The sequence below is a fragment of the Peromyscus maniculatus genome, chromosome 20 (assembly GCF_049852395.1).
Source record: "Peromyscus maniculatus bairdii isolate BWxNUB_F1_BW_parent chromosome 20, HU_Pman_BW_mat_3.1, whole genome shotgun sequence".
Classification (NCBI taxonomy): domain Eukaryota; kingdom Metazoa; phylum Chordata; class Mammalia; order Rodentia; family Cricetidae; genus Peromyscus; species Peromyscus maniculatus.
In genome coordinates, this window is record NC_134871.1 from 22,719,032 (window position 1) to 22,746,575 (window position 27,544).

Sequence of the window (27,544 nt, forward strand, 5' to 3'; positions counted from 1 at the left end):
ACATCCTGAGGTCTTCTTTGCAACTTAAGGTTCACCCTTAAAGCTTCCTGCATAGCTTCTTAGGGGATCTCTGAAGAGAATCTGACCCTTCTACACATTTGTCTGGTCTTTCTCGGGAACCTTGGTGTAAACATCGGTGACCCTTCTGCACTCTACATTTCTGCAAAGCTAGCATTTCGTAAACAAGGCCAAGCTCTGCTGCCAGCTTGAGAAATAGCCAGGCCTGATTTTACCATGACTTCTGTGGTCTCTGAGTGTCTGGGCAGTTGACCTTGTGTTGGGAGAACTATAGTTGGAATTTTCTTTGGGCTGCCAACCAGCTCCCAAATAAAGACATGGAGACTCATTACTCATTATGAATACTTGGCCTTAGCTTAGGCTTGTCCCACTAGCTCTTTTAATTTAATTTAACCTGTTTCTATTCATCTACGTTTTTTTTTTTTCTTTTTCTTTTTTTGGTTTTTTCAAGACAGGGTTTCTTTGTGTAGCTTTGCGCCTTTCCTGGAACTCACTTGTTAGACCAGGCTGGCCTCGAACTCACAGAGATCCACCTGCCTCTGCCTCCCGAGTGCTGGGATTAAAGGCGTGCGCCACCAACGCCCGGCACTCATCTACGTTTTGCCATGGAGCTTTTTACCTTTCTTTCATTCTGTGTGTCCTGGTTTCCTGCTTCCTCTGTGTCTGTCTGTGTGGCCTCTGGCATCTCCCTGGTGTCTCTCTCTTCCGAGCCTCAATTCTCCACCTGCACAGTGCATAATGCAGCTTAAATGTTGATGGCCAGTGGCTGTTGAACTTGAGGGATGTGGAATGGGGATTGGCTTCAGAGGGCAACCAGAGAGCTTTTCTGGGTCATGGAATTATTTTGTCTTGGTTTTTTGTATTGGCTACAGCACTGTATATGTACTTGTCAGAGCATGCTGATAGTCCTCTTGAAATCCATGACGTTTTTTCAAATAAATTACATGTTCACACAGCTGATTTCTAACAAGTGACTTACCCTTTTCTCTGCACTTCAGTTTCATTAGTGATTGGTAAAATAGTTTATAAAAGCCCTTCCCAGAACTATCACTAATCTTCTCTTAGGGTAGGGGTGGGGTGGGGGTAAGAGAGAGAGAGAGAGAGAGAGAGAGAGAGAGAGAGAGAGAGAGAGAGAGAGATTATTCACTAGAGAAATGCAAAGCCAAGTAAGAGGATACCACTTCACCCCAGTAGGATGATTTTAAAAAGGCAGTTGAGGGGTTGGGGAGATGGCTCAGGGGATAAGAGCACTTGTTTTGCAAGCATAAGGACCTAAGTAGTTTATGTTATGTAACATAAAAAGCCAGGCATAGCTGTGCATGTCAGTCACCCAGCATTGAGGGGTGGAAACAGGCAGATACCAAGAGCTTTGAGAGTGATGTACCTAAAATGGCAGCCTTCCACTTCAGTGGGGAAATTGATTCTATAGCAAAGCAGAAAAGGATAGAGGGAGACACCATGTCTTCCATATATATGTCCACAGGCACACACACTGACACTATCCTGTGCATGCACATACACACACACTCACAATGGTGGGCGACCACAAGAACTAGCAAAGACGTAAAGACACTGATTCTTCATACTTGACTGGTGGCAGTGTACAGTTTGGTCATACCTCAGAACAGGAAACACTGGGTTACCATAGACCCAACCAGTTGTATTCTCTGTGTATACACTGGAGAGTTGTGAACATGCCCTCACAAAGATGGAGACTGCAGCATCTTTCAGTTGATGAACAGATATGTATATGTCGAGTAACAGGACGTTACTGAGACATAAAAGGGAACGAAGCAGAGTGGACATACAGCTTTCCTGTGTTTGACCAGAACAGGCAGTCCGTAGAATCAGAAAACAGATGTGTGTTGTTGGGGACTCGGTATAGCACAGGAGAGGGAATGCAAGCTTTCTTTGGGAAATGATGAAAATATTCAGGCCTTAAAAAAATAGAGTTGATTGTATAACTTCTTGAATATACTTAAAAAAAATCACTGACTATACACTTTTAAATGATTTTATGATATATAAAATGTGTTCTAATAAAGCTGTTAAAGAAAGTAGTATAAATGTATAATTTATAAGACTGTCTTAGAATTCTGACTCCCTTAATACCTTAATGTTTATAAATCATAAGAGTGATAGGTAGGAGTCGTTGAACTTGTACCATCTTAAATTCCTTTTCTTATTTACTACGAGTTCTTATAGCAGCAGTTCAAGCCAATTTCAGAATGAAAATTATTTCCATCTTCATGAACTCTCCCTGAGATGCTGAGCAGCAGAAGTGGGGTGTGATTCATTCTTTGGATCCTGAGAGCTTATGTCGCTTAGCCTTTGTACTGAATAGTTGGTTGTCATCGTAAAGACCTCCTTTACTTTTAATTGTGAGTGTGTGTGTGTGTGTGTGTGCGCGCGCGCGAGCGCATGTTAGTGAAGGTGCCTGTGGCTGCCAGAAGCATTGGGTCCCCCTGGAGCTGAACTTTCAGGCAGTTGTGGGCCCCCAGCATGGGTGCTGAGAATTGAATTCAGGTCCCCTTCAAGAATGTTATTTTTTCTTCAACCCCCAGATACTTATCTTTAAGATATTTCAAATAAAATCTTATTAAGATAGTACTATAGGATACCTAAAGTATCTCTCTCATAAAATTAATATTATAAAGGATTATTACTATTAGTTTAGGTGGCAGATAGATTCTGGTCAGTTCATAGAAATCTGTCATGAATGACTTAAATTAGAAGGTTGTAGAAATAGAATAATCTTAGAATACTAGTAAGTACATGAAATAGGAAAATCTAACCTTAACCATTTGTTTGGTTTGCAGCATCCCATTATAGCCATTTTTGTTGGTGGTGGTGTGGTCTTTTTGTTGTTGTTGTTGTTTTGTTTTGTTTTTTTGTGGTTTTGGTTTTGGTTGTTGTGGTGGTGGTTTGGTTTCTTTGATGCTAGGAAGCCTTTCCTCAGAATGTTGCACTGCATTCTTTATACGTTTTCAAAGCACTCATAAACAGGTGAAATTATACCTGGGGAAATTGTATGCATTAGTTTGAACCTCCACATCAAAACACCTCCAACTGGCACTTAACAACAGGCACTGTTTTTTTGCAGTTGTGGACGCTGCAAGTTGGAGATTTTCATGGTGTCAGACTGAAGTCCTGTATCCTCTCATGCCTCTTCTCTGTGCTGATGTGAATGGAGAGGTCTCTGCTACTTCTTTCTCTTAAAAGGATGCCCAGTTTGGGGCTCAGTCATAGGACTTCAGTTAGCAGAAGATTTAGGGTAGTTCTGAGAAATAATGTGGCCACTCCGCACATAACCTGTCCTGTCCTGTCCTGTCCTGTGTAACACAGGCAAAAAGAGGGTTTCACTGTCAAACTGGTCTTTCTAACAGACTACATAAAGGTTTAGTTATAAAAGACTCATTAGTGGTGCAAAGATAAGTGTGATTTTTACCTTTTCTTTCTCTTTGTTTTGATGTATATTATATGTATTATATATTACATAATACACTCCCAAAAGATAATGGATGGGTCAGGCTACAGCATGTCAGAATGGAGGATTCTAGGACCAGGGTTTGAGCACTTCTCCCTGAGGTTCTCTTCTTGCATAGTTTAACATAATTACCTATGGGGCTTTGCACAAAAAAGTCATAAGGAATCATGCTATTAACTAGCTACCTAAAAATACCTACAAATATTTGGTGTATAAACATACAAGTAGTTTAAATGAAAGTTTCCCATCTAGACTGACAGTGTTTCCTCCAAGAGCCAAATGTCATTAACATTAAAACAAAACAAAAACCCGGGGGTTTCCTTGGCAAGATGGCAGCAGGCTGCTGCCTCAGCCAGTACCTCAGCGAAGCCCATTTTCAGTCCTGACCAGAAGGAGGCCAAGGAGGGGTGTGGGAGCTTTACCTGGCTCGGTATCGGGAGGTGCCAAGCAGTATGCTCTATTCCAGCTGGAGAGCACCGTGAAACAGGGACGGGATAAAGTCCGAGAAATGTTCATGAAGGATGCTCAGTCACAGCCCTCAGAATGTTGACCTCCTGGTCATTAAGGGAAAGATGGCAGCGACACATGCGGGTTTTCCATGAAACCGAAACACTGAGGCCAAAGGATTTCCTGTCCAGGTTCTGTGTTGCCCATGACCCATGAGGTCACCTGATGGGAAGATGCATGTTAATATTTAATTATTTTAGAGCATAAATAAACTCATAATTTGATGGTTGCTTTGTGATAAAAACAAAACAAAAAACCTTTTTGAGTTGTTGGTCTAACTTGCCCAAGAGACTCCTGAAACAATATAGGCTATTGCTATTGCCCTTGGTTTCCCCAGAGGTGGAGGGTAAGTCCCTACTTCTGAAGACACCATGCACTTCTGATACACAGCCTAGGTACTTCTGAGCTGCAGCCCATCTGAAAGTTTCCTCCTGGCTAGCTTTTCTGGGACCAGAAGGTGCCATGCGTGCTTCTGAAATAGGGAAGCAACCAATAGTCCTACCCAGTTATGATGCCTATGAACCACAATGGTGACAGTATGGCATGAAAACCCTGAGGGTGCTAGTGGCACACATCTGCTCAACATGAGGAAACCGTGCCTGGTACTGGAAACGGTGCCTGGTACTGGAAACGTAGCCAGCTACCCAGGCTGAGGGAAATCATGGACCTTGGAAGAGAACCAGCCATCGCCACTTTCCTAAACCAGCACAGTCCTAACTACTCTCTAATTATTTGTCCTTGTATCCACAGACAAATGTAGTCCTCACCCCTTACCAAGGAAACCTTTGTAACAGGTTTACAACAGATGCAGAAAACCACAACCAATCAAAATGTAGAGTTGTGGAGCCCAGTCCCAACTGGATGATCTACAACCCAACTCCCACACCTAAGGCCCAGGGATCATTGTGGAAGAGGATCAGGGAGTTTGCTATGAGTGTGTCTCCTAGAAATATCAGAAACTACAACCATGAAGTCTCACTAACGTGAGTGCTTAAGCATGAGCTGAACAAGGACAACAGTAGACATGCTGACGTGGATAAGGAAAGGCCTGGAGGCCTCAGCCCTGCACAAGGAACTACAGGCAACCAAGGAATGTTGAAAGCAGGAGAAATAGGCTTCCCCAGCGAAGAGCACACCAGTTGGTTATTTAATACCAAATGGCAAGCCCTGCAAATATGTATTTAGGAACACACACACATATGTAACAACAGTTAATGAAAAATGAGGCCATGGATTTGAAGGAGAGCTATATGGAAGATTAGGAGTGGGAAAGGGAAAATGGCTTAATTATAATTTCAAAATAATAAAGGAAATAATTTTTTTATAATTTTATTGGTTCTTTGAGAACTTCACATCATGTACCCTCATCACACACATTTCTCAGTCCTTCCATGTCTGCCCCCTCCACCTTTTGACCTCCCCCCAAAAAAAATAAAAAATTAAAATTAAATAAAACAAGTGCTATTTGTATTGTCTATACACTCAGGGGAGCATGGTCAAACTTTCAGTGGCCTGCCCCTTAAGTAGAACTGAGCCTTCCCTCCTGCACCCCGCCAGAAGCCATCAGTGCTGAGCGCTAACTTCAGCATCCTTTTGAAGAGTTCTCTTTGACAGCTGTCCGTTTAGGTTGTTGGGAGGGGTGTTGGGGGGGTAGGGGTTGTCACCGAAGCCTTCCATGTCCCTCTTTCTCAACTGTGCATCTGCAATCATCGATAGATATCCCTGCAAAAGTAGCTTCCCTGCTCTTTACAGTCAGCGGGCACATGGATCATGGGCTTCCACATGTTTTCTGGTGACAGCACAGACCACAAACAGCCCTTGGCTGCAGTAGGACCACAGACCCAAACAAGTCCCTCAGAGACAGCCTGAATCACGACACTTGCAGCGATATCTGTCGATACCTACCATCTGGATGGCCTTCAGTGGTAACACAGGCCACGGACATCAACACAGACCTCAGCTGCAGTAGGACCTTGGACCTGGACATGGCCCTCAGTAGCAGTGTGGATTCAGACATCACCATGAGCTCAGTGGCAATGCCAGCCACTCACAGCCAGCCACTCACAGCCTGTTCTCACTGCCATCGAGTCTCTAGTTCCAACTCTCTCCACAGGGCGTAAAATCTCTCCAGTGTTTTTATGTAGACACTTAGTACTATGAACTTGCCTCTTAGAACCAACTTCATTGTGTCCCATAAGTTTGTTTTGTTTTGTTTGCTTTTTTGAGACAGAGTTTCTCTGTGTAGCCCTGGCTATCCTGGAGTTCACTTTGTAGATGAGGCTGGCCTTGAACTCACAGAGATCCAAGTGCCTCTGCCTCGTGAGTGTTGGGATTGAAGGCATGCACCACCACTGCCCACCATGTCCCATAAGTTTAGATATCTTGTGTCTTCTTTTTCATTTGATTCTAGGAAGTCCTTAATTTCTTTTTAAATTTCTGTCTTGACATTTTTTCATTCAGTAGTAAGTGGTTACATTTCCATGAGTTTGTGAGCTTTCTGTTGTTTCTGTTGTTGTTGAAATCCAGCTTCAATCCACAGTGGTCTGATAGGATGCAGGGAGTTATTTCAGTTTCTTGTATCTGTTGAGACTTTCTTTGTGTCCAAGTATGTAGTTAATTTTGGAGAAAGTTCCACGAGGTACTGATACGAAGGTACATTCTTTTGTGTTTGGGTTAAATGTTCTGTAAATATCTGTTAGGTCTGTTTGGTTTATAATGTGGGTTAGCTCCAGCATTTCTCTCCTCTAAGTTTTTGTCTGGATGACTTGTCTATTGTTGAGAATGGGATATTGAAGTTCCCACTATTAGTGGGTGAGGGTCAATATGTGATTTAAGCTGCAGTACTGTTTCTTTTACAAAGTTGGGTGCCCCTTGTGCTTGGCGCACAGATGTTAAGAATTGCAGTGTCCTCTTGGTGGAATTTTCCTTTGAGTCTGTAATGTCCTTCACTATCTCTTCTGATTAGTTTTGGTTTGAAGCCTATTTTGTCAGATATTAAAATGGCTACACCAGCTTGCTTCTTGGATTCATTTGCTTAGAGTATCCTTTTCCATCCTTTTACCGTAAGGTGACGTCTATCCTGATTTTAAATATTCTAAAATGCGCCTCTGAAGGACAAAGTGCTTTCATTTTTAATGACTATAAAGGCTATTAATTTATTATTAGTTTTAAACAAAACTCCCTCTGTTTTAAAGAATCCAGCTAGGTTCAAATTTACATTCATTTAAGATTTTTTTTTTCTGTTTGTAAGTTTATTCACAGCCTTTTGAATGTTGTTTTTTGTAAGCAACGAAATGTGTTTTAAAGAAACTATTTTTACAATTTCCGCTCTGGAGTTTGCCAAGTGTATCTCAGTAATGCAATTAAAGATGCTCCCTGTCCCCTGTCTTTTTCCTATAAGTTAGAATTAGATTTAGAACCAAGCCTACATGGCCACAGGAGCTATTTTAAATTCAAGGTTGAATTAATTAATTACAATTAAATCAAATCAACTTATTTGTTACAGTACAATGCCCTCATTTCAAATGACCAATATCTACATGTGCCAAATGGCTACCAAGTTAGATAGTGTCTCTGTGGTATATGTTCATCTTTGTAGAAAGTTCCATGTCAGAGCTCTGTCAAGTAAAGGCTTGCTCAAATTCACTTTCCTTTGAGGGTGTGTTCATCTATTGGGAGGCAGGCGGAGTGTCCATGCCTCTTTTCTTTCTGACTTTCACGGCTAATGCCCAAGTCCGTTATGTCATTAAAAGATGCAGAATGCCAACCATAGTTTTACATTCACTTCTGTAAATGCTTCCCTGCTGTATTAACTTACTTAGGCCATGTCATTTCTCAGAAATATTGGTAAGTGAAGATACAGCAGAGCTCATCTGCTATATAAAGGAATAGAGGAAATTAAAATTGAAAATGAGCCTCAGCCATGTGAATCCTTAGGTAAAGGTAAGGGATCGAATTCTATCTGAAAGAAAAATGCTGCACTTGTAGCTTGCGCTTTGCCAGCCATCCAGTGGCTTTCCCCTTCTTAATAATGCCTGGGTGTGCTTTGGAAAAATTAACATCTCACCCCTTAGCCTGGGACCTTCATTGCATTCATTTGCTCGTGAAAAACTTGTCATGTGACTTCAACAGCTGTAAACAGAGTGACGATTTTTGGGATTCTGTCTTCCTGTGGGTGTGATGTCTGGAGCTGCTGCAGCTGATTTGTTAGGCTGAGAAAGAGCAGCAGCCTGTGGCCAGCAGGATTACAGGAGGAAGCTAGATCTCTGAATCAAGTCATGTCTGGAGTCCCCATGCCTCTTTTTTAAAATTAGCTCTATTGAGGTAAGATTTTCATGCAGTAAAATGTGCTTGTTTTGAGGTCACATTTTGGTGAACTTTGCCTAACATAAATGCACATGTAACACTTCCCAAAATACAGAAAAGTTTCATCATCTCCAGCTCACTTTCATTGTTTTTAGTAAGTCAGTTGTTCTTGCTCCCCACTGTGGGCACTGGTCATCTGTCTTCTGTCACTCTTGAGAAGTGTCTCTGTAACTGGGATTTTGTGCCCAAGTCCCTCCCCCAGCAGCCCCAGCAGGCCAGGCTGGGCCACCCATGCCAATACCCAACTAAAGGGAAGAGGAAAGGCAAAGAGTGGGAAGGAAATGCAGTCGATGCGTTGAGAAGAGAAACGAAGGGTCCAGTGACCCCAGGACAGATTTGGGGTACTGCCATGAGCTTTAGTTTGAAGTGACGGAAGAATTAGGACAAGGACAGGAAGGCCCAGACCACAGCTTGATGAGACATAGTTAGTTAGGTGTCTACCCAAGATAGCTTCTGGTTGTACATGGAAGGCTAAGGAAGTTGTCAAGGGGAGCAGTCTGGTTTGTGTGAGGTGACCATGTCTGCTCCACCCACTAGGCTGCTGAGGATCCAGAGTGCCTTCAGCCTGCAAGGGGGGTAGATTTGATTACAGGTCAGGTTGACAGATGTTCCTGAGGCGACTCCTGTGCCTGTTCAGACTTAAAGCAGACAGACACACAGCTTTAGGGCGTAAATGAGGACTTGGTGCTGGGTGCTGTTTCAGAAAAAATTTCTAAGTACTTCTTACATTTCCTTCTAAAACTTTACTAGCATTTTTAGATTTGCTTGTTGTTTGATGTTTTTGTTTCCCCTTACATGGTTTTGTGTTTGGTTATGCATATTCATCGTGAAAAGAAACATTTCTAAAATGACTGCAGTTTTATACTCCTGCCAGCAATTTTTAAAAATATTTTCACTATAATTTTATTAAGTAGTGAATTTATCTATTGGGAGGGAGTGTATGTGCATGGGTGTATACGTGTGCATGCATACTGTGATGCACATGTAGAGTTCAGAAGACAACTTACCAGAGTCAGTTTCCTCTTTCTGCTGTGTGGAGGCCAGGGATAGAACTCAGGTCTTTGGGACTGGTAGCAAATGTCTTACTTATACCTACCACTGAGCCATCGGGGAAGTTCCCGTGGGAGTTTCACGAGGGGATTGGGAGTGGTAACCTGGAGTAAAGCACTAGGTTAGCCCTCCTGCTGCTGTGCGTGTTCTGATTGCTGGTAGGGATGCTCTGCCTGAGAACTTTTCCACACTTGAAAGAACTTCGTCAACTAGGTGAGCTGAAAGTGCGTTTAACTTCAGCCTTGTAGCAGCTTCTGATCTGTCCCTTGGGAAGACTCATCATACACATAGGCAGATTAATCTAAGACGAGGACCCTGATGCACATTTTGGGGGTAATTTTTTTGCAGGGTTCCAGTCTCCATGCTCCGATATTACTGCTGCCTCCCTAACACAGTTTGTCCCTTGGCCTAACAAGATTCCCGGCTCTGCTGGCACGCTCCTGCTCCAGGGGCTCCCCGGGCAGAAAGCCTGTGCGCCTACCATGCTGTCTCGACACTCGCCATCCTGCAGCTCAGGCTGGCATCTGCCCCCTGAGTTAGTTCTAGTCACCTTGACCCCAGCTGTCTTGTTCAACACGGACTTGCTGGCTTATTCCAGTTCTGGTCGTGACCTGTAGGAGGACTCTTACGTGTGAGTTTCTTATTTCTGTTTATTTTCTGATGTGTGGGGATGCTCATTTTAAATCTCAGTCCTTCCCCAATTGTTCCCGTATTTATTTTTCTGTTTCCTGCATAATCTACAGACACAGGCTGACATTTCCTCTGCAGTTCTCAGTGTCCGTGGTTTCCAGTTGAATTGGCTGATATGGGAAGCCAGAGTGGACACACCATCCCCGAGTCTTACTTTTGGCAGAAAGTCCCTAACATTCCCTCCTTGAGTAGAACACTTGCTTTTTTCGGTTTTATTTCATGTATTTTGAGGTACTTTTCTCAAGAGATTGTCAGCTCTTTGGGAGCCAGGACTTGGCGTAACTCATATTTATGTCAAGTGTCTTTATTTGAGCAGATAGAGACTGGATCCCTATTTATGTAATGTTCTGTGTTGGTCCCCAGGGTTGAAAAATAGCACAACCCAGCTTAATACTGTTGCTGCCTACGGCCCTTTCCCCCAACTCCTCCCCTGCCCAGAGTAGGACCTAGTGGAGAATTATAAACACTCACAGCGAACACAAATGTGATACACTTGAGCAGTGTATTAAATGCTAGAGAAGCCCACTGCAGATGGCTGAACCCAGCGCAGGGAATCAGAGCCACCTCATAAGGTGCAAAGTAGAGCAGCAAGACATTTGATAACATTTCTAAAGCAAATCTGTTATTATTGCAACGGAAAGGCAGAATGAGAGAATGTGAGCCAGAGAGGAAGGCTTACAGGCCGTTAGATCGAACAGTCTGGAGAGCTTGACAAGCCTAGCTAGGATTTTTAACTTTTCCTTAAACATAATAAAAGACAAAATAGATTGGTTGGTTGGTTAGTTTTGTTTTTTACAAGTGTGTGTGTGTGTGTGTGTGTGTGTGTGTGTGTGTGTGTGTGTGTGTGTGTGTGTTTAAGTCTGATAATTAACTGCTCTATATATAGCGGAAAAAGAAATTCTAGGATCCCAAACATGCTACAGTTATCAGCTGTCTCAAATGGGTTTAACTCCAAGAGCTAAGCACTATTTCTTTTATAAACAGGAAATGCACTCATGTCTGAATCCTTTGTTTTTAAGTGAGAAATACTCAGTTCTTTATGTCATGGGAATTGATACAGAATCTAAATTCTTCTTTAAAGTAAGCAATATAAATGTCTTGGTGACTAATGACTGGTGTTTCTACTCATCCAGTTGCTTGCTCTGAAAAAAAATGACTAAAGCCTAAGAGGCTTCAGTTTCTTCATATGCACAATGACTGTTAACTGTTAAGGACTTAGTGAATGGATGCTTGCAAGGCATTTAGGAGTTAGCTGGTACACGTCCGCCAAACCTTCAGTGTGGTTTTTATTCCAGAGCTTTAGCTACTGAGTGAAAAGAGAACAGAAAGAAGAACCCACCAGATGGAGAGACCATAAATACAAGTGTTGTTTATGATACCACCATTTTATACAAGTGAACAAGCCCAGGCTTTCGAGAAATCGTCCAGTTAATGTCCGTGTCTAAATGCCACAGAGCTGGGGTCGGATCCCCAGGTCAACTGGAATTCATGCCATCTAGCTGAGCCTCGCACCACTTTTCTCCTGGTTGATTGTCAGAACCACAGAAGCATGCCAAGTGGAGCTATTAACTCCTCTCAGTGTTTAGTTAGTGAAGTAGGGACCATTGATCCTCAGTATTTGTGAGGTGGGGACCACTAACCCTTCTTAGTATTTATTTAGTGAGATGAGGACCCTTAACCCCTCATGATATTGAATTAATGATACTAGAAACAAAATATGTCAAAAGAAGCAATTCCTTGATTTAGGTGCCAGTGGAAGTTTTTATTGAAAGCCTTTGAGGTGTTACCCACTCTGTTGGCTGGTGTCTTAGCTAGCCAGCTGCTGGTGTGTAGTTAGAGAAGTATGTTTGTTACCCGGTTTCTTTTCCTGGTATTTGCAGGATAGTGTTCTGTGAGACTCTCGGGAGGGACTGCACATGCACTGTTGCCACAGTAGAGGAGGCTCTGTGTGTGTGTGTGTGTGTGTGTGTGTGTGTGTGTGTGTGTGTGTGTGTGTGTGTGTGTGTACACCTGTGGTGTTCAGTTCTTAAAGGGGGGATGGGGGTGGTAAGAACTGTTTTCTTTGGCTTGTTACTGATAACATGGAAGTTTAAGTGATGTGTTTGTTAAAATATTTTTGATAGCAGTATACCTGAATTAAGTTATCTGGTTCAACTGGTGTGGGTCAGAAACAACCAAGGTTTCGATTTTAACAGATTATCGTTTTTTGTTTTTTGTTTTTGTTTGTTTGTTTTTTTTTTTTTTTGACTTCTGGAAAGGACTATGTTCAAGTAAGAGCTAGTGTATGGAAACTCAGCAGTATCAGTTTTGTATTTGAGGGTGTTACCAGTTTCTCATAGCACTGATGCTTTCCTGAAATCCTGTTTTCAACACTAAGTAGTGTCACATTTCTGCTCACTTAGAATGATCAGGCACGAACAATATTTGTTCACCATCTTTCCGATTTTTTATACAGTGTGAATAACACTTTTAAAGAAATCTGTGCCAATATCTAACAAATTCAGTTCTTGTTTGGATGTATAGAATACGCCTGTCTAACCAGTTCCTGGAGTTTACAGTTGTACACACTACTAAACCTGTCAGAGTTTATATAGACGTAACACATGTATGTATGTAACATACTAACCTGCACACCAGGTGGTGGAGCGGTGTGAGATGTTTGGCCACCTAGTCTACAGTCCACAATATGCCACTTTTCTTCCTCGGCTTGTTCGTATTGACTGTTCTGGGGAAACATACCGTATGTCCGACATTAATGCACAGTTGGGTTGCTCCTTGAAGGCCATCAGAAGCTCGGCTGTAATGTGTAGACGTGCAGTGGGTAGAAAGCCCAGCCCACGGTGCTGCTCCAGCTTTCACGTGCACTCTGCTTGGAGTGCGAGGTTTGGGCAGTGGACCCCGCCCTTTGACACACGTGGGAGTGCTTATTGACCGTGTTTCTTAGTTTGTCTCCTCTGCCTCGAAGTAAGTTGTGTGTTGTCAAGAAGTGGACAGGACCTTTCCAACGGTTCTAGCTCTCCATATGTATGATTCACATTGCTGGGCAAAAATAAATGGTGCTTATGTGGTGTGAACACACAGAGATTGAAGTAAGCACAGCGGCTTTGCTGGTGGGTTCATTGTCTTCCACACCCGCTTTCCCTCCCTCCGCTGTATGTTTCTAACTGGGGAGTAGAGGAGTGCCTTGCATTGGAGCAGTATTGCTGTAGTCTGCTATGTGCTTTGGTTGGTATTGTTTTATCCTACAGTAGTAATTCTGTGTTTTACCCAGGTGGAAAGAGTGAATAGCTATTCAGTGTTACAAGCCATAGCATGGTTTCAGCTTAGGTGTCATGACACCTCTCATTTATTCATCTGTCAGTGGTTTGAGCATTTGCTCTTCTGGTCTAGGATCTGTTTTTTTTTTAAAAAAAAAAAAAAAAAAAAAAAAGTGGGTTGCCAAATAAACAGACCCTCTTCTAGCACTTCTTAGTGAGGTGGGGATGTTGGGCAATGATCCCTAATCCTGGAAGTGTAGTGTAGTGAGGTGGGGATGTTGGACAATGATCCCTAATCCTGGAAGTGTAGTGTAGTGAGGTGGGGATGTTGGGCAATGATCCCTAATCATAGAAGTGCAGTGTAGTGAGGGGGGATGTTGGTCAATGATCCCTAATCATAGAAGTGCAGTGTAGTGAGGTGGGGATGTTGGACAATGATCCCTAATCATAGAAGTGTAGTGTAGCATTCAAAAAAGGAAGGTTGTTAGTTACAGTGTTGCAGTTTTCTCCATATTCTATCTGAAAGAATTCTGCTTTCACTTTCTAGTTTTACTCAACTGGCTTCAAGAAAGAACTGGGGATGTAGCTTAGTGGCAGAGCATTTGCCCTGCAAGTACAGGATCCTGGATTCGTCTCCAGCACCAGCAACAGTGTTGGGGAGGGTGATGTTTGATGTAAAATCATCTATAATAAAATAAAAATGTCTCTTACAAAATGAATACCTGAAGGGACTCATTTGCTCTAATTTGAGGGAACAGACACCTTAGTGCTTTTCAGAAGTCACACTTGTTAGGTGGCGGTGGCACTTGGCAAGTTGGTTGTGTGCTTTTTTTTTTTTTTTAATTTGAGACAGGGTTTCTCCGTGTCATTTTGGTCCTGTCCTGGCTCTCACTCTGTAGACCAGGCTGGCCTCGAACTCACAGAGATCCGCCTGGCTCTGCCTCCTGAGTGCAGATTTAGGATTTAAAGGCATGTGCCACCCAGCTATCCTTTTTTTTTTTTTTTCCCTATTACCAGCTTGATACAGTGCAAATTCTTATCCTAATTGTGAAATATTTCATTGAGGCTTGCCCAGTAATTGAGTAAAACCAAAACTTATTATAAGCCACAGTCATCCTAGGGTCCCCCCTGCTATATAGCCTCCCTGGATCTGTGGGTTGCAGTCTGATTGACCTTTGCTTTATATCTAGTATCCACTTATGAGTGCGTACATACCATGTTTGTCCTTCTGGGTTTGGGTTACCTCACTCAGGATGATATTTTCTAGTTCCATCCATTTGCCTGCAAATTTCAAGCTATTTTTCTCTACTGAGTAGTACTCAATTGTATACTATAGAATTGTATTACATGAAATATATAGAATATACAAATTCATAGAGACAGAAAGATTAGATGTTATCTCAAGATAGAGAAGAAAGGAATATAGAGCAATGACTTCCTAAGTACAGAATCTGTTTTGTGTGATGGAAAAACCCCACAAATGGACAGTAATATCAGGACATAATATCATGAATGTAATAAATCAGTACAATTTATGTAATTAATGAATATCATAAATATAGTTATTGAATGAATACTGAGAATGTAATCAATGAATACCACAAATATAATTAATATCATGAGTATAATTAAAAAAAAATAAATAAAAGGAAGGAAAAGTTACTTTTGTGCTTCTGTGAAAGGAAGTGTAGAAGTTGGTGGCTTCCAGAATGAGAGAATGTTGTTCCTTCTCTTAAAACTATTAAAACCGGGAGAAACAGTTGGAAGATACACAAGAGAATGAAAGACGTTGGTTGAAGTGGAGTAGTGTGGACCTCCCACGGTGACAGTGGCTGATGGGCTGGCTCTGAACAGTATGTCTTTAAGTCACCACCTTCTCTACAGTCCTCATTTCCTGCTGGCCTACAGCTGATTCCTTCTGGGGTAGTCAGCTCTCTGGAGTTGTGAGATCTGTATATTGCACTGGATTGTCATTTCCAAATGTTTTGTCTTACTCCTTTTTGGAGTAAAAATTGAGTTTCTGATAATTGAAAGTCATTCTGTATAGTCTTAAGAATGTGAAATTTTTTGACGAGTTTTACCTTGGAAATTAGTTTATTTATTATGTTTAATTTTAGGAAATGGTGCTCTTGCAGAACTTTCTGAAAATGTGCATATTTCCGGAGTGTCAACTGGTAAGTCTCCTTTTGTAATGTTTAAATTTCATGCATGACTTATATGGTAAATATTGAAAACCACCTGGTATCTTATGAAGTGATATTTGGCTATAAAAATTATTGCTGCTTTCGCAGCATGTAATAAGGAGGGAAGGAACTGGAACATAGAGAAATTCTCATAAGATAAAGTGATGTTGCATGCCTGAGGGTTGATTATACTTTTTCAAACAGACTGCATAATTATTTTCATGTGAAAGTTAAACCAAGAGAAAAGTCAACTTAAGTAGAATTAGATATTTTCTCTCCATGCAAACTTGTGTGAAATGAAATTAATTTTGAATGTTATCTCTAGAATTTACAGCCTTAGAAATGAAGTGTCTTGTTAGATGTTTTAGATTGGAGCAGTACTCCACAAAACCCTGTTTACTTGAGTGCACAGTTTGTTACGAAAACAATCCATTAGCATCCTTAGGTCTGTGGAACTCAGAAGTCAGTCAGAGAACCAGACTCTTCATCCACCCAAGCTACGGCTTTGTTACCAGAGGCCATGGTTCCACAGCTGTCCTTTGTGGATAATGACAGTTGGGTACTGTATTTGCTCCGTTAACTGTAGTTACCAACATAAAAAACCATTTATTCCTTCATGTCTGGAAATAGTTTCCTACTACTAACAATTACTAATAATTCATTTCCCTGCATTATTGATAAGATTTAGGTAGTTAAAAGTTACACAGCAATATTTATCAGTCTACTGAGTTTATATTATAAATTTTACAATGTTTTTGTTTTTTCTTCCACAAAGAAAAATTGGAAGTTTGTTGTCGCTTTTGTGTCCTGACTTTGTATTCAGGAAGTGAGTGGACTCCCATCCACTCTGGTTAGTCTGTGTGCTCAGTAGATGCACAGACACTCCTGGTCCCCAGACATCACAGGAGTATTGTTCGTTTTCTCACTTTTTCATGGGCTTTTCGTTGTGTGTTGATTTTAATACCTAACTGAAAACAAGGACTTGTTTGGAATGTTCTCTTATTTACTGCTGTGTGAGTGTGGCACACGTGAGGAGGTCAGAGAACAGCTTGGAGGAGTAGACTCCCTTCCACCGTCGGCTGCAGGGCGGAACTGAGAGCTTCTACCCACCGCGCCGTCTCTCTGGCCCAGCAGAAGCCAAGTTTAAAGATGATTTTGTCTCCCTTCCCCATTTTTAATAACAAAGTGAGAATTGTGATTACATTCCCAATTCACAATAGAAAATAGTGTTGTTTACAAATATTTTTATTTCTGCAACCAAAGGCTTGTTGTCTAATTCAGAATTTATTTATTTATTTTTGGTTTTTCGAGACAGGGTTTCTCTGTGTAGCTTTGCGCCTTTCCTGGATCCCACTTTGTAGACCAGGCTGGCCTGGAACTCAGAGATCCACCTGGCTCTGCCTCCCAAGTGCTGGGATTAAAGGTGTGCGCCACCACCGCCCGGCCTAATTCAGAAGTTTTTCGAGACTGTTATCTCAGGACTCCTTTCAAACGTTGGTTCTTTCAGGCTGCAGTAGCAATTTAAATTAAGCAGATGGATAAGTGACAGCAGTTTCCTCAAAGTTCTAGAAGCTGAAGTCCAAAGTTAGGCGCAAGTGGGGTGGATTCCTGGGATAGCCTTCCTGCTGCTGGACTGGAGCATCTCCCTGTGGACTCACTGACTCCTCAGGAGTGCTTAGAGGAAAAGACAGTCTCTCTTCCTGTATGAGTGATTTCTCAGCTGCTCCGTTCCAGTGGAAGTCGTGAACTACAGCTCCTTTAGTGTCAGCTCCTCCAGCTTGGTGTCAGGACCCTCAGCTCTTAGTGTTACAAGTCCTTGATAGTGTTCTGTGACAGACTTTTCCTGGGTAGATGCAACACACACACACAGTCTACTCAGTCATCCCAGACAGCGAGCCCACAACAGACCGAAGTACAGAAACCACCGAAGTCCAACTTGGTGAGCTGTTGAGTTTTATAGGGGTTACTTACAGGGATATAAGTGAGGGGTGACTTAAAGGAGCAAAAATGACTCAAAACCAGCTGCATCATCAAGACCTATCCCAGCATGAGTGACAGCTCACAAAATCTGGGATCCTAAGCACACTGCACAGCCTACAGGCATCACAAAGGTTGGAGGGTTTCCTTTCCAGGTGGTTCAGTTGGTACAAACTGCTTCCAAGCAGCTGGACTGGTTCATGTCTTCTTGATGTAGCTGATCTGCTCTCAGTCTTTGCAGACTGGCTCATCTGGGAGCTTTCTTACTTGTCTGAGAGCATCCCCAGCCATCCTTATTATTTACTTTGAGGAGGGGGTGCCTAGTAAGTCTGGTCAGTTTCCGGAACTTCCTAAGCTGTTTTGAGTGTTCACCTTCTGTCTTAAAGAGCTTACCTACAGGATAGAATGTTATACCAAGGGAGGAAACTGCTGGATGACAGATAGTCCTGGAAGGACTCCTCCAGTTGCCTGGGTCTGGCCTCTCCTCTGCGGTCTTAGCTCTCTGCATCCGCCCTGTTGCTCCCTGGACTCTTGGACTACTGCCTCTGCTTGTGCCTCAGACTGGCAGGCATGGGAGCTGTGGCTTTGTGAAACCAGCTCACCGCACTCTCCCTTGATGAAGACCAGAGATGGAGGAGAAAACAGAAGGCGTCTGCGTCGGAGTGAAGGCTACAGCACAGGGGACAGGGACAGGACAGGGAGGCTCTGGACAGAGTCCGCATGCTGCTGTGTAGCCAGATAAGCATCGCTGTGATTAATGGGGGACGTGCTCCTGGTGGCCCTGCTGGGAGGGGGTCAGAGGTCGTGTGTAAGGTCATCTGAAGTAGCTATAGGCAGGGTCATTTAAGGGTCTGTCTTCGGAGCTGTCACAGCCGAGTCTTGTTAAGCAAAGCAGTGGCCATGACAACTGCGGGAATTTTGAGGCTATGATCAGTCGTCAGTGGTTGGTCTGAAGTCGCCACCTGTCATCCTCATCTGCTGGGTCCAACTTCCCTTGAGCTGTGGGAAGGTCATCAAAACAGCATAAAGAACCATGGAGGAAGCAGCTGCCATGCCTTTGAACCTGGCAGAGCTGACGATTCAGTGTGGTTGCCATCCTGATGAACCTTGAGGAGCAAAAGCAGTATCACCTGCAGCCCCGCTGGACTCAGGACCAGGGAGACAACAGCAGTAGTTCTCAGGAGGCCTTTGCCACGTCTAGCTTGGGACAGCTGCCCGGTGTGAACTTTTTCAAAGTTAACCCCCAGCCTACCCTTAGTGGGAGGTGAGGCCTTCTGGCCTGTCTCATTGGGCCGGAAGCCACCTGCGTTTAGTCTGTTACTCTTTGAAGAGTGTCCCCAGGACACTGGCATGGTTCAGTGGGTCAGTGCCCTTACCACCAGGTTCAGTCCCCAGACCCCACATGGTGTGGGGAGGGAACCAGACCCAGCGTGTGTCCTTCCTCTGAATTCCACACAGGCTCTTGGGCTTATGTGCCCCCCCAACCCCCAGACACAAAATGATAAATGTGAAAAAAAATATTTTAAAATGATACTGTCCTCAAATATTGGGAGCGGGTCTTCAGCATAAGAATTCTAAGGCCAGGGGGTGGGGGGTGAATTTAGTTCATAATGAGAACTTTGAAGAATTGGAGTCTTCTGAATAGAAATGGATGGGGGGGGGTGCAGAGGAGAGATGGAGGGTGGGGCTGGGAGGAGAGGAAGGAGGAGAAACAGCAGTCAGGTTGTAAAAATAAATCAATAAAATACATACATTTGAAAAAAAAAGAATTGGGATCTTGTTTCGTTAGCAGTTCTAAGGCTGGAGCCTCGAGCATGGCAGGCAGGTGACCTTCCTACCAGTGAGCTCCACCTGGCTCGGTCATTACTGCTGTTGAGGTGGAGGGTAGAAGGAGCAGTTAAGACAGGGTCTCTGTAGCCCACCCCAGCTCCCACCTGGCTGTGGCTAACCCTGCCTCCGCCTTTCCAGTGCTGAGCTTAGGAGGCTGTTGTGTCTGCCACCGACCCCTTTGTTGTTGTTCTTGAGACAGGGTCTTACTGTGTAGCCAGGTTGTCCTAAAACTCCAATCCTCCTGCCTTAGTGAGGCTGGAATTGGAATCGCCAGTTCACTGCACCATGACCAATAAGAGTTTATGTGTTTGATCACTACTAGTATTTACTGTATTAGAAATTAAAGCTGAGAAGTTGTCTCAAAACATAAATTCAATTTAAAATAACAAGAATGAGTTTATTATAAGATTGTGTCTATAGCATAGTTTAATTAAAATATATTTTTCAAGAAAAAAGTGTCAACAGTATCGTGAAACTATACATACATTTTATAATATTGTAAGGCCTTTATTGATGGATTTAAAGTAGCTGGGTTCTCAACATCTGTTTCTACATTCAGTCTTTTGCAACATGTTTTATTTAACACATGAAAATAATCAAATTGATATGTAACTAAAAGCATATAGGAGTATTTTAACAATCTTTTTCAGACAATTGTGAATATCCTTTGTTATAAAAATCTAACAAGTGGTAGTTTCAAAAAGGTTAGCTGCAGTTGGAATCTGAATTCTCGTGTGCTTTTTGTGCTCTGTGACAGTGCAGTATGGTTAGCTTTGGCCTCTGAGTGTATTTTCATGACTGTGTATGGTTTTATAGCATGTCAGTCACTTAATACTGTTTGCTGAGTTGTACAGATTAATATGGAGTGTGAAAGCTACAGAAATTTGGATATATCCAATAGCAAATTGTAAATTTAATATCGATGCATCCGGACTGAATTATACTTACTTTTGTCTGTTTGCTTGAGATTAGGCTGCTGGACTCTTGCTCAGTATTGCCATTGCTCTTAGGAAATTCCTGTTTGAGAAACATCAGCGTAAAGTCACACTTTAAAGGAGGAAATATGTTCTCTCCCTAAGCCTTTCCCCACTTGGAATTTGAGACACGTGTAGACATGCTTCCTGTCGCTAGGGCTGCCGCATCAGAGCGCCACAGACTAAACAACACAGTGTTTCTCAGGAGCCTGGAGGCTCAAAGCCCACCATCAAGATGCGGCAAGAATCGTTCTGCCGCATTCTCTCTGGCTTTTAGATGCCATCTGACTGCATCCTGCCCTGGAGTCTGTTCTAATGTCTTCTGAAGTTACATCATAACGTCCCACCCATGTGACCTCCTTTTAACTTACCTCATCAAAAGTCTCTCTGTAATTACAGTGACACTCTGAAGTACTGGTGTTAGGACTTTAATAAATGAATTTTGAGGACAATACATTTCATCCCATCACAATGTGTATTTTAATTATGTGGGTTTATACATCAATAAAATACTCCATTTCAGAAGATAGCAAAATCTTATTAATACAGAGTATTTTTCCTGAAGGTTAGTCTTATAAAAATCATTCTTCTATGAAGAACAGCATATAAGACCTATCCCTATTATACATTAAAGAGAATAAATGGTTGTTTTCTCAAAGTCTTTGTCCAGTGAGGGAAACTATACATACATTGTTATCCCTTGTGTGAAGTGTTTCAGGTTTGGAGTGTTTGAGGACTGGAATGTTGATGTAGACATTCTGAAATGTATGTAGAGCATTAAAATGCTCCAAATCTATAATAGCAACAACAAAGTTTTCAGATTTTAGAACAATCTGGATTTTATATTTGGAGGTTAGCAAAATATGTGCTGTAAAGGTTTCTGAAATCCTTGTATCCAATAGAGTTAGGTCTTTGGGTGCTGGTCACTGACTGAGACGTCTCACCTGAGCAGACTCTAATGTTTTCCCTTGAAGAAGCAAAGCTCAGGCTTCTGTGGTGCTGTTTTCGAGATAGGGTTTCTCTGTGTAGCTTTGCGATTATGTGTTTATTTTAGCTCACAGTTCAAGGTGCAGACCATCATGGCAGGGAAACCATGGCAGCCTACCGAAGGGTGAATGCATACTCAGCCGACTTGCTCCATTTAGTGGAAGGTCCTCTGCCCAGGGAACAACCCCTCCCACAATTCAGATTCTCTTCTCCCTTCAGTGTAATCTAGATCATCCCCTACAGGCATGTCCAGAGCCTGCCTCCAGGTGATTATAGGTTTTTTGGTTTTTTGGTTTTTGGTTTTTGGTTTTTGGTTTTCTCGAGATAGGGTTTCTCTGTGTAGCTTTGCGTCTTTCCTGGAACTCACTTGGTAGCCCAGGCTGGCCTCGAACTCACAGAGATCCGCCTGGCTCTGCCTCCGGAGTGCTGGGATTAAAGGCATGCGCCACCACCGCCCGGCTATTATAGGTTTTGTCAAGTTACATTTATGGCGGCGAACCCTCGGAGTAGGTAATGGATCTCAAGAACCCTACCTACTTCCTGGAAGAAGGGAGCATGTGCAAGCTGCCCCTGTGGCGTCTTAGCACAGTAAGTGCATGTTGGGCCAGATAACAAATGTGCAGAAGGCCTAGAGAGGATGTCTAGGGAAGAGTGCATGACTTGGCTCCCATGGTCTACGGAGGGAAAATGGTAGGGCTGCTTATTCTGTCCACTCACGTCATCCCGAGGGACTTCTGCTTTACGGCTGCTGATGTAATTTGGGTCCCCACGCTTGCAGCACTGGGCTTCTAATAGACTGATCATGCTGTCATTTTCTTCCTCAGAACACTTACAAGAGATGGATAGTTGTCGTTTGCTTGTCTTATGACTACAGATTGGCATAAGAAATACTAACTTATAAAGTCTAGTGACTGAATATGAAAAATATATTAAATGTTTTATTGTTATATTTTTTCTTTTAATTTAGACCCATTATCTTTTTGCTTTTTCACTTTTTTAAAGTTTAATGAAACTGTAATTAATGAATAAATAGAATTTTTGAAAACCAACCTGATTTAGAAGCAATCAAAAGTAAGAAAAGAATAATCAAATATTAGTTATTTGAATCGGGTTAATATCACAAGTTAGAGTAAAATTTAGTTTAAATTAAATACATTTTTAAAAATTAAATACATTTATTTAACACGTACAAAGGGCTTGTTATAGTCAACCTGACCTAAAACATGTTCCATTCTATGGAGTAAAGAAGCTATATTTTGGCTATTTTTTTTTAAAGGTAAAGAAAAATCACCTGTGGGCTGGAGAGATGGCTCGGGTTAAGAGGACTGGCTAATCTTCCAGAGATCCTGAGTTCAATTCCCAGGAATCACATGGTAGCTCACAACCATCTGTAGTAGGATCTAATGCCCTCTTCTAGCATACATGTGTACATGCAGAGCACTCATACATAAAATATAAATTAATTAAATGTTTAAAAAAAGAGAGGAAAATCACCTATTATGCTTAGCCTCCTAGTATATTGCATTAGGGAGAGAAATAAAAGCACTTCCCCTTGGGGTCATTGAACCAAGAACAAGTCCAAATTTTAATTCTCGGCTTTATGTTCTGTGTTTTCTGTCTGCTATATGAGTCTGAATCTGTGCCTGCCTGAAGGCTTGTGAATCTTGTGACTGTGTTCCTGTGTCTGTCCATGTGTCTATCTCTTGTGTCACTTTGTCCCTAACAAAGGGTTCCCTTGGTATTTATTAAACAGCACAGAAAGCTGGGGAAGAATCCATGAGTCACATGGGGAAGGAATGAGGAATACTTGACAGAAATCTTTAATAGCATTACAAGGTACTAAGTCACTTACTTTAACTGATCCAGATAGCAAAATCATTGTTTATTAACCAGTATCCAAATGGTGCCTTCAGCATTTATGGTGGATACTCTCTCTCTTAGACGATCACTTTCAACCTTTGTGTTTGCTGCATTCAGCAATGACAGACATGCATTGCTCCGGGCTGGGGCATGGAAGAGTACATCATTTAAGATTGCAGCTATGCGTTTGCTGTTAAAGCTGATTACATGGGAACTCGAAGGCAAGCAAGGTTGATTGCTGCATTATTCTCTTAAAAGCAATTTAAACAAGCAGGCTGAGTACACATGCTAGCAGTCATGCCTTAAGTGACCTCAAGATGTATTGATAACTCTGGCTGTGAAGTCCAGCAAAAGTTCCAGTCTCTTAAAATGTAAGAGATACTTTTGTCATGATGCATTGTCACAGTATATGTAATATTTGATTTATTTCACTTGTACCTTTTCTGTGCATATCTTAAAAATTGTATTTTCTCTTGAATTATAACTAATCTTAGCTCCTGCCCTTTCCATTTAAATTTTTATAGACTACTTGTTATTTTTATTCATGTTTATGTTCATTACTTGAATGCATAAAGTTCCCATCATGCAGGACTTATAATTAATGTTGTGGAGCATATCACTAGCTTTGTCCAGTGATTTCCCCCTAGTGTGGATCACGCTGCAAAGGATAGGTGTGTTATCTATATAAAAAGTAATATCTTTTTATGTGTACATGTTTTTATTTCTAAGACTGTGCTCATAGTATAAAATTCTAGTAGAATTATTGTACCAAAGGGATTGTACCACTGGACACAGCTGTTTGCAGCGTACGTGAGCACTTACATGAGGTATGATCATCATTTCCTGCTTAATATTTTTCCTTGTGGTATTTCTATCAAGTCCTAGCCTTTACTTTCTCTTCTCTTGTTTTTTTAGAAAAAGAAAAGAAATTAATTGCTCTTCCTTTTGATTCATGGCCTAGCAATGCAATGTTGTGAACAAAAAGTAAGATTGACTTCTCTTGATAAATTAGACAAAAACTGTGCTCGGTTTGTTTTTGTTTTTGTTTTTTTAATTCTAATTGTTAATTAGAACACATTTGGGAGCTTAATCCTTTTACAGCTGAAAGGGTTTTTTGTTTATTTTGTTTTGTTTTTCATTTTATTTTAATGTTAGGACCGACATGTCATACTCAATTCAACAATGAGACAGCTCTATGTTCCTACCTTTTAATATAAATAATTGAATGCTCTAAATGAGGTTAGTTTATCTTTCTACATTTGATATGAAATCTTTTATCAGGTGGAGTGAACATATGAGAGCTAAGAAAAGAATATTGCTTCCCAAGTTCTTTAATCCTTGTTAGTATTGTTAGGTTTCAAACCTGGAGCAAATGGCTAAAGTGACTGTTGAACGTATCAAAGCAGACTCTGGCCTCCAGCTCCTCCCAGCTTCCCTCATCTCTCCCTGTTACAGGGCCCTCCTGGCTGGCATAGCCCCCCCTACACCCTAAACTTCTCCAGCCCAGGGTCTGGGCTGCCCTTCCCCCAGCCACCTTACCCTCTATGTTCCAACCATTTTGGTTCCCTGCCCTTTTCGCCTACCCTTTGGGCCTTCTGGCTGTTGCACCTTGTCCCCCTCTCCCCACATGGCTCAGGGTCATGACCACTCTGGACTCTCCCAAATGTCCCTGCCTCTACTCACGCTCTCCCACATAGCTACAGTCAATCTTTTCTCCTCCAAACCTGGAAGCAATTATGTTCCTTTCCTATCTGTTTCTTTTTTTCATTGAAATATAAATTAACTAAGTGTGGACTTGAGTTTTTAAGCATTATTATTATTATTATTATTGGTTTTTCGAGACAGGGTTTCTCTGTGTAGCTTTGCGCCTTTCCTGGAACTCGCTTTGGAGACCAGGCTGGCCTCAAACTCACAAAGATCCGCCTGCCTCTGCCTCCCGAGTGCTGGGATTAAAGGCATGTGCCACCACCGCCCGGCTAAGCATTATTTTTTTAATTATCAGAATTGATTCTTTCAAAATCATCCTCCTTGTTGCCTTCATTTGTTTGCATTTTATAGCTGCCTCTTCTGACACTTAGAGGTTCAGCACACTGCTGATCCCAAAGCCTGTTACAACTGATGGTTTAGTTGTGGCCTTAAAAAAGAGGGGGCGGGGGTGTGGACTTGACCACTGTCTGAACTGCAGTGGACTCACACCTGAGTTAATAATCTGTCAGGTTCACAGCGTTATGGTAACATGACATGTTTTTAGCCACTGTTTTAATTTTAAATATCATAATATAGTGTTTTACAGTTTCACTGAGGAACATTTAGTCTGATGAAATATTAATTCTAGAATTCTTAAGAGCTTGTAAGTAAGGAATCTAAAAGGAAATAAAACTTAAAGGGCAATTATTTGATAGTGCTATATAGTTAATTTTGATATAGAAAGTTACATGAATGAACAGTGGTCTTGTACCTTTTCTGTGGGGTTTTAATAATATATCACCATTTTCAAACAAATACCTTGATCTTTTGCTGAAGCAACCAAAAAGGATTTCACTTTTCATTTGACCGATGCCTTGTACCTATGTTTCAAATAAGATGTGAGACGTTGCTATGTTTTAATTGATAATGAATCCACTAAGATTTTTAAGATTAGAGAATATAAAATGGAACTTATTAAGGACCCAGGAAACTCCTTCAGACAAAGACAGTGAGTGGGGATGCAAGATACTCAATTTTGAGGAAAGCAACACACATTAATACAGATGCCATACTAGAGCACCTGTGAGCTTTAGGGAGATAATGGAGATGCTGTTATTTTTATATCATATGCTGTATAACTTCATCTTGTTAATATTTTACTATACGATAATGTATTTTATTCTAATGTTATGTAATCATGTTTTATATGTTGTCAACTGTCTATTAAATATCTACTTTAATAAGATTATAATGTGTTTTCACGTTACTTTATCATATTGAACAGTGGTTAAAACTCAGCATGAGAACAACTGGATGAGTAACTAGACTATAGTGGAAGCATGTTACGTTGTGGGAGTGTGTGATGCTGGAAGATGGAAGTGGAGAACATTCAGATGAACAGGTCCAGTGCACTGAGTGGGCAAGACCCCTTGAAGCTATAAGACAAACATGTTCACATATGTAATATTTTCTTTTCTACTCTGATACTTTGAGAATAATTTTTCAAAGCATGTTGCATATTAGTTATCTGTAATTTTGTTAAATCTTCTACGTAGCTACTGTACAAAGCCAGTGCTTAGTGGGTACTTTAGTTTGGACATTCCCAAAAGGTCCATGCATTATATATTATAGTTGTGTAGCGTGTGACTCTTAACAGTGAGAACTCTTTTACTGGCTTTTGGGACCCTACTCCCCATACTGGGTCGCCTTGCCCAGCCTTAATACATGGGGAGGTGCTTAGTCTTAATGCAACTCAATATACCATGTTTTGTTGATAGTCATGGGAGACATGCCCTTTCCTAAACAGAAATGGAGAAGTGGATTAGGGGGTGGGAACAAAGGGGGTGGGGGAGGGACTGGGAGAGAGGAGAGAGGGGAACCTACAACCAGGATGTAAAATAAATAAATAAATTTATAAAAAAAAAAAAAAAAAAAAGTCCATGTCTTAAAGGCTTATAGGCCCCAAGACAGCGCTCTTAGGAGGTGATGGAGCACTGGGGAGCTGCAGACAGTGAGGCCTTGTGATCCACAGCCGCAGTCTGTCCTCCATGGTGATTGGAGGGCCCTGGTCCCTTCTTATCTTGTTCTCTGGCTTATCACAAGGCATCACAAGTTTCTACCATGTTATCTCAGCAAAAATCTAGAGTAGTGTAGCCAGTCGTGTGACCAAACTTCCAAAACTGTGAGCCAAAAGAATCTGTTGTTCTTTGTAAGTTGACTGTCTCTAGTACGTGGTTATTCTTGCACCAAACCAGCAGCAGCTGGATGACTTGGACTTTATCAGCTTGCTAACAGAGCCCAGGATAAATAAGGAAGCTTTTGATCTTCAGTCGCATGAACAGAAATATGATACCCAGAACAAAAGAGATTGTAGCTGGAAGTTTTCCTGTGTCCTGCCTGGTAGAGATGATAGTTTTTATTCATTTCTTGTGGTGATACTTTGTGCATTAACAAATAAAGCTTGCCTAGAGATCAGAGTGCTGAGCTAGCCACTAGTTGACCATAGAGGCCAGGCGGTGGTAGCACACACCTTTAATCCCAGCACTCGGGAGGAGGAAGCCGGAAGTGATATGGTTGGGTGGGGATGTTTAAGGAGGGCAGAGACCGGAACTTGGCCCCTTTCGGGCTGAGGAGTTGGTGAGGTAAGAGGTGACTATATCTTGTCTCTCTGAT

At 41.8% G+C, this 27,544-nt stretch overlaps 1 protein-coding gene and 1 pseudogene across 2 annotated transcripts in view; both read left to right on the plus strand.

Annotated features, from left to right (window-relative positions):
- The window catches only part of Lrp12 (LDL receptor related protein 12), a 75,457-nt gene that overhangs the window by 22,978 nt on the left and 24,935 nt on the right, over positions 1-27,544 (plus strand). Inside the window, exon 2 of one of the 2 annotated variants that reach the window (XM_076555821.1) lies at positions 15,492-15,548. The exons of the other annotated variant lie outside the window; for it this stretch is intronic. Coding sequence (XP_076411936.1) covers positions 15,492-15,548 — 57 coding nt within the window. The remainder of the gene's footprint in view (positions 1-15,491; positions 15,549-27,544) is intronic. 2 annotated transcript variants of the gene reach the window in all.
- Positions 1,107-4,631, plus strand: LOC143269729 (NADH dehydrogenase [ubiquinone] 1 alpha subcomplex subunit 6 pseudogene; annotated as a pseudogene).